General features: G+C 33.8%; 1 protein-coding gene across 3 annotated transcripts; it reads left to right on the top strand.

Moving 5' to 3' along the window:
* Window positions 1-1168: 1168 nt before the first annotated feature.
* On the top strand, window positions 1169-4075 carry LOC107762828 (actin-104). Of its 3 annotated transcripts, none has more exons than XM_075239852.1 (6): window positions 1169-1293; window positions 2078-2147; window positions 2257-2650; window positions 2729-3342; window positions 3465-3531; window positions 3805-4075. In XM_075239852.1, the coding sequence occupies exons 2-5, from the start codon at window positions 2088-2090 to the stop codon at window positions 3528-3530; spliced, it is 1134 nt and encodes a 377-aa protein (XP_075095953.1). In that variant the 5' UTR covers window positions 1169-1293; window positions 2078-2087; the 3' UTR covers window position 3531; window positions 3805-4075.
* The last annotated feature ends 3976 nt before the right edge of the window (window positions 4076-8051 follow it).

The following is an 8051-nucleotide window of genomic DNA, read 5'->3' on the forward strand; positions in this document are numbered from 1 at the left end:
AAGTCTTAAAAGCGAGATACAAAAAATACAGTTTTGCATGAGATATATGCTCAAGTAAGGATTAAGTATTCAACATTCACAAATGTGTGTGTTTTATACAGGTTGTTAATGGTTCGGTTCAGCCGGTTATTTTGTAAAATATGTATCATACCATTTTTTCGGTTATTCTATTATGTATAATCAAAATTAGACTTTTCGTAACCATCGCAATCATGTCGGTTTCTCTTCGGTATCGGTATGGTTCGGTTATTTTTTGGTAATTTTTTAAAAATATCATGTAAAAGTCACTAATAGAATGCAATAATATACGTACTTTTATAGGACTTAGCAAAATTCTCTGGACAATTTTACTGTTTAAAGGGTGATGAATTAAGAAAACATGAAATATGGCCAGAGTATAGATCCATCAGTTATTCTACAGCAGAATAAAAGAAACTAAGTAAAGACAAAAAAAAATATAAATCACACGCATGGAAAGATATTAATCAAGTTGAGACTCAAGAATACAGTCTATAAAAGATTAAATATTCAAAAAGATAAATCTAAATGATACGAAAGAAAACTATTCGATACATTATAGTTTACTGCTCATAATCGGTAGAATACCTTGTGTCTTGCTAGTGAATATGTTGGAAATAATTTGGTTTTAATAGGAGTAACATAATAGGTTTGAGAATTAGGATTTTGAATTTTAATTACTTATTGGCTTGTAACCGTTTTCATAATTTCAAGGCCAAGGAAAAATTTAATGCTTTATTAATTTTAAACTTAATATATAAATATATTTTTCACATGTAAATTTATTCGGTATGGTTAAATATTCTTTCGGTTTATGTTTATAAAATTAAAAACTTACCTTAATTATCGGTACAACTATAGATTTATATAAAAACCTACGGTTTTAGTAGAAAAAACCTAAAATTCGGTTATACGACTCGGTCGGTTTTTAAATATCTATTGACACTCCTAGTTGTAGGCTTGTAGTGAATAAATAAATGTAATTAAGTTAGAATTAATTGCAAGAATATCTTTTTATAATGTACCAAAAAGAATATCTCTTTTTGTGTAAGCTTAAAAAATACCCAGAAAATTTTGATTTCAGTAATCTCATTTGCATTTGCATTTGCATTTCATTTACCTGATACCTCTTTAAAGGAATCAAGGATACAGGAGGAGGGGGGCCCACATTCGTTTTTCCTTAAATATTCTTCCCACGCGCGTTCTCTTTGTTTTCTTCTCTTCACCCGCTACCGCTAGTCAGTCAAACAGCAAAAAGGGTTTGATTTCATCAAGGTATGCTTTTCAATTTTTGTTGATAATTCTGTTGTTTAATATTTTGATTTTACGATTTTGTTCCTTGTGTTCACTTTCGCCCTGTTGTCGTGGCTATTTGCTTTGATTTTTTGATGTTGTTGCTGCTAAGTGAATTTTGGGGTTCAAGTTCACTTGAAACTTTGCTCGGATACAAAATTTGTCAATACAAGGGCTCGTTTTCTTTAATCTTTTAGTGAATACTTCATCTGTTCTTTCTTTTTTTTTTTTAAATGTGACGCTGGTAGTATTTGATGAGTCGAAAGAGGTTTTTCTTTGACCGTAAGTGTTTTCAAACAGTTTTTATATATTTTGGGCTGTCGACTATTGTGACTTTATATTATGAATAAATATGTACACAACTCAACTCGAGTTATTCGGAGTAGCATATCAAGTTTCCCCAGGTACTATCATGGATGAACTCCAACTGCATCTGGTGACCCTTGTTTCTCCTTCCTATTGTGTTTTTCTTGAATCTTAGTTGCACTCTGCAGTGTTGTTTTTGTTCTCTCTTCTCCTTTTAGGAGTAGGTGAAGTTCTTTGGTTGTAACAGCAGGTTTTTTTTATACAAAGGGAATTGATTTATCTTTGATCTTGAAAGGAAATTGCCAAAAGAAATAAGCAAATTGGTAGAGGAAGCAATTTTTGCGCAAAATCATTTGCAATAACTGAGCTATGCTGATATTGTTGATATTCTTTACTTTGAGTCTGCATTTGTACCGGTGATTTCTCATCTAAATTGTACTTGTACTTTTAATATTTGTAGTCCTTAGAAGATGGCTGAAGGTGAGGACATTCAACCACTCGTTGTTGACAATGGAACTGGAATGGTTAAGGTTAGCTAGAAAAAAATAGCTTGCAGTTTTAACTTATTATATTCAAGTTTGTTGCATTAATTCCTATGTGACATATCAAAATATAGTGACTCGTATTCTTTTTTTGAAGGCTGGCTTTGCTGGAGATGATGCTCCAAGGGCTGTATTTCCTAGTATAGTTGGTCGTCCTAGACACCAAGGAGTAATGGTTGGGATGGGGCAAAAAGATGCCTATGTTGGTGATGAAGCTCAGTCTAAAAGAGGTATTCTGACTTTGAAATATCCGATTGAACATGGTATCGTCAGCAACTGGGATGACATGGAGAAAATTTGGCATCATACATTTTACAACGAGCTTCGTGTTGCTCCCGAGGAGCATCCTGTTCTTCTTACTGAGGCACCACTTAACCCCAAGGCAAACCGAGAGAAAATGACCCAGATCATGTTTGAGACCTTCAATGTGCCTGCCATGTATGTTGCAATCCAAGCCGTTCTTTCTCTGTATGCTAGTGGTCGTACTACTGGTAAGCATAATTTCTGTTATCTTCTGGTTCTTTATTGCTTATAATCCATTACTAATATGATTGTTGTGTTTCAAAAAGGTATTGTGCTTGATTCTGGTGATGGTGTGAGCCACACTGTCCCCATCTATGAGGGATATGCACTTCCCCATGCCATCTTGCGGTTAGATCTTGCCGGTCGTGATCTTACTGATTATCTCATGAAGATTCTCACTGAGAGAGGCTATATGTTTACCACATCTGCTGAACGGGAAATTGTTCGTGATGTGAAGGAGAAGCTTGCCTATGTTGCATTGGATTTTGAACAGGAGCTTGAGACAGCAAAGAGTAGCTCATCAGTTGAGAAGAGCTATGAGCTTCCTGATGGACAAGTCATCACAATCGGTGCTGAGAGGTTCCGTTGCCCTGAGGTTCTCTTCCAGCCATCATTTATTGGAATGGAAGCAGCAGGAATTCATGAAACAACCTATAACTCAATCATGAAATGTGATGTGGACATTAGGAAGGATTTATACGGAAATATTGTACTCAGTGGTGGCTCAACTATGTTCCCTGGTATAGCAGATCGAATGAGCAAAGAAATTACTGCTCTTGCTCCAAGCAGCATGAAGATCAAGGTGGTTGCACCACCCGAGAGGAAGTATAGTGTCTGGATTGGAGGGTCAATTCTAGCTTCTCTCAGTACTTTCCAACAAGTTAGTTTTCCTTCACTCTATTTGACTGAAACCAAAAGAAAAAAGGAAGATTTAATTTTGAATTTGCTCTTGTTAACTCTTCAAGCTTGAGGGATTAGCTCTAATTTCTTGTTAATATGCAGATGTGGATTTCAAAGGCCGAGTACGATGAATCTGGTCCTGCAATTGTTCACAGGAAATGCTTCTAAGGTTGGTCGGATCTTGAGTCCTTTATTTTTTTAATAATAAATCTGTTTCTTTCTTCTTCTTTTTTGGGGGTTACGTTGGTCGTATTTTAAGAGGTGCATTTGAAGTGATCTTGGGAGCAGTATTTTTTTTTTGCTTGGTTACTTTCATTATGTACTATATCTAGTTTGGTGGTGCTTTAATTTTTCCTATAAAGTAGTTTTGCTAGTAAGCCCTGAAAATGGTTGAAGAGCCGTCTTAAGAAGAGACTAACGCTTATGTTTTATTGCTTCTCAGGTTGAGATAGTTGTGGATATATTTCTCAGAGGTTTTGCAATAGTGTGGAATGTGGATTTGCTTGCAGTTTTGAACTCTATATACATGAGAAGTGACCTTGTTCCAGTTTACGTGCTATGTAATGATAGACTTGGTGTCATTGTGCTTTATATTCCTCTAGGTGAGAGAGAGCTTTCAAGATGTTATGTCCATATGATGGTAATGAAGAGTGAGAGATTGGATTTATATGTAGCTTTTGATATGTTTTTTTATGAAAGGTATATGTTCAAAATGGACATGGCACGAGGGCAGGGGAAGATCTAAATAGGGCGGGGCATCTCCAGTTTGTTATCATTTTCGTTGATCCGCATGACTTCTAATTACGTTAATTTGCAAGGTTTTGCACTTTTGGATAAGCTCTATAACAACCCAAACCAGAGAGGGGAAAGGAAATGATTCGGTGGAATTTTAACAAAATGCAATTAACTAGAAACAATATAATGTCTTTTTTTAAGGGGAATTTGCGGTTTTAGTCATGTAAGTATCGGTAAATTCTGATTATGATCTTTGTGGCAACAACGCGTTTAACCTTCAAATTTCAATGAATTGAAGTGTCTTTTTCATTGGTTTGCTTGTGAATCTTTACAAATTATTAATTGTTACATAATTTAGTTATCTATGAGTTATCTTAAATCTATATTAGTTACTCCATATTTGAGGGTGATATATACAGTTTTTACAAACACACGTATCAATTAATTGAAGGTTAAATAAATTTAGCCAGATAAAAATTATATTTTATTCAACAAATGTAAATAAACTATTTTATGTAAATAAAATACTTTTACTGACATGTCAATTTTAAATAAAGAGAAAATAAATAAAAGAAAATCTAAACGGGGCCGAGGTTAATAGGGCGGGGCAGGGCAGGGAATTTTTTTATCGAAAAAGGCTAAGCAGGACAGGGCAAGGATTTTTTTTAGAAAAAGGCTAAACAGGCGAGGGCAGAACGGGTCATCTTAGTGGGTCAAAGCTTGCCCCGCCCAGCCCCAATTGCCATCTCTAGCTCCTGCATGTAAACTTCCCGCATATTATGTTGGAACTCCAGCACATTATGCTGAAAGCTCATATATAAAGAATTCAAACTCCATTATATTATGCTGGAATATTTTCGGATTTTAAGGATGTTTTTGTTCAAATTTTATCTTTACATGAAAAAGTGGCTATGTTTTAATTACTTTTAAAATTGTAGCTATTTTTGCAATTACCAGTTATAAATGTGACTATTTTTTTTTAATTTTTTCCCCTTAGTGACGGGATAGGTTTCTGGTGTTGTCTCTTGTTCTTTCATTATATTAATTACCTCACTCCGGTAACAGTAAAAATTGCACGGGGCGCCCTATTTGGTCGCCCCCATTTAACTTATACCCATTTTTTAAAAACGTTTTAACTTGTACCCATTTTTAAAACAACTTCAGCCCCCTTTCTCCTCCTTCTCCTCCTCCTTCTTCTTCTTCTTCTTCTTCTTCTTCTTCTTCTTCTTCTTCTTCTTCTTCTTCTTCTTCTTCTTCTTCTTCTTCTTCTTCTTCTTCTTCTTCTTCTTCTTCTTCTTCTTCTTCTTCTCCCATGAGAGACTTTGTACTGTAATGTGTATGTATGCCTCCACAAATTGTCACTTTTACCGATACAATATTGATCCTAAGCGATGATTATTTCTGCCTTTTTTCACAGTGTCTTTTGAGAATGTCTTTTAGTTATCAAATTAAAAGTATTAAGGGGGAATAAGCTTGTTGTATGCTCTTTTAACTTCATTTTCCCTTCTTCCTTTCACCTTCTCTGTTTTCAGACAACGATGATCATGTTGTCTGAACACTACAGAATGCCTAAAAGAAGGGCTCTACTTAGCCATGCCAAAAGAATGCAAATGTCACCGACTCAGAGGTACCGAAAAAAATGGAAAAGGGCATGCTCATTACCAGTTATCTGAATGAGATCATACACATTACAGGACAAAAAAACTTCAGCTTTTAGTGCTGAAGTTTTTACAAATGAACTAAATAACTTCAGCATCTTCTGCTGAAGTTTTTGAAAAAGTTTATCCAGGACAAAAAAAACTTCAGCTTATTTAGTGCTGAAGTTTTTATAAATGAACTAAATAACTTCAGCATCTTCTGCTGAAGTTTGTGAAAAAGTTTAATGACAAAACTAATGAATTCAGGACAAAAAAACTTCAACTTATTTAGTGGAATTACAAACAAAAGCTTCAGCAAATAGAGAACAAAACTTCAGCTAGTATGCTTAAGTTAAGCAATTACAAACAAAAATTTCAGCACACTTGCTACTTCAGGCCCGTCTACTAGAATGCTGAAGTTTTGCGTGATTGTCTTTGCTACTTCAACCCCGTATGCTGAAGTTACGCGAAAAAGTAGGTACACTTGCAATTTTTTTGCAAAGCGGACACAAATTAAAACGTGACCCAAAAAGCGGGTATAGATACAAATCCACGGTCAAATCAAGTCCAAAATTTATAATCAAAACATGCTATGGAGTTGGGGTAATATCTATTTCATGTAGGACAAATTTGTATTTTAATTAGATCTTTACTTTTATCAAACAAAGTTCATTTAAGAATTGACCTAAATAAAAAATAAAATTAAAAGAAGAAAACACTAGTTTGCGTAATTTGATTCGCAAAAGGATCTAAATTTCAAGTAGATGTGTATTTGACTTTTTACACAGAAGATTCAAGTGGGTATTATCCACTTGTGGGCTCAAGTGTTCCAATTCAGACAGGCCCAAAACTAGACAAAATTTCCTATATGATAATCAATCAGTAGACAAAATTATAGTATACTAATAAAATAAAGGGTCAAAGTATGACTTTTCATAGTGCATTATTACGTCCTTATCCTTTTTATGACTTTTCATAGTGCATTATTAAGTCCTTATCCTTTTACTATTACCAACTGATACATGTAACTATCAGAACCAAAAAAATAAAATAAAAAAAGGAGAGGAAAAGCCGTTACGTAAGAGTTAATGAAAAATGTTACTCTCTCCGGTCCAAAATAGTGATTTTTTGGGTTTTTTTTTTTGTGGTCCAAAATAAGTGATTTTTTCAGATTTCAAGAATGAATTAAATATTTTTTCCTACATTGCCTTTGGAGTAAATAGTGTTGGAGTATGTGTTAGGAGTGTTTACGTAAAGAGATATTAAAGGTTAATATGGTCAATTTCATTGCTAATTAATGTTAAAACTTGAATTTCTTAATTGAGTGAAAATAGCCAAAAAATCACTTATTTTGGACTGGAAGGAGTAAATTATAGCAGTTCATGAATTCTGTGAATTATTACTTCAAGGACACAGCCACACAAAAATAATTGCATGAAAGTTAGTAGCACTATAGCAACTCATTCATGGCAACCCCTTGAAGATATTGCAATTACTCCCTCCTCTGTTCCCTTTTACTAGTTCATATATTATATAAAGAATAAATATTCTCATTTACTAGTTCGTATACGAAGAATAAATATTCCTTTTTACTTGTACACTTTAGCATATTAAGAGAAATCATTTAACGGTATGTTTATTAGACAGTGTAAAAATATTTACACTATCAGGTCAATATTATTTGTATAGCAGGTAAATCCGCCATAGTTTCAAGATTAAAAATCTCAAATTTTATGGAAAGTTACCATAAACAAAGGCGGATGTATCACTGTCCAATTGAACCCATAATTTTCAAAGCCGATCATGAATTTATGTGTAAAACTTTACTAAAATTGCAATGACATGAATTCCTATAATTTTAAAAATATAGTAATATGTTTAATACTATAAACCTTATAGATTGAACCCATAGATTTTAAATCTAAGATCCGCCTCTTGCCCATAAATATCTTTTAAGTATCTGAAACTATAAGAATTTCTTTAGATCGATTGTATAAATAATTAAATAAGTGTACATAAACAGCTAACAGTTTGAGGTATGAAAACCCAAAAGGACAACCTCGAATTGCACTATAAACTATGTATGGAATGGTGCGAGGTGCGGGTGCGCGAGCAGGTTGAAATCTTAAGGCTAAACCCAGAGCCAGATTTTACGAGGCAGAAGACAGCTTCTGAAAATTTTGAAAAATGGAAGTAAGTAAAGATGCTTCCGTACAATTAACTGAATTTAACTTCAATTCATTATATTCATAAATTGTACTAAGGTCCAGTGACTCTCAAACGCTGTTCCTACAAACTTTCTTTTTATTTTTTTAAA

The sequence above is a fragment of the Nicotiana tabacum genome, chromosome 20, assembly GCF_000715075.1.
Source record: "Nicotiana tabacum cultivar K326 chromosome 20, ASM71507v2, whole genome shotgun sequence".
Taxonomy (NCBI): domain Eukaryota; kingdom Viridiplantae; phylum Streptophyta; class Magnoliopsida; order Solanales; family Solanaceae; genus Nicotiana; species Nicotiana tabacum.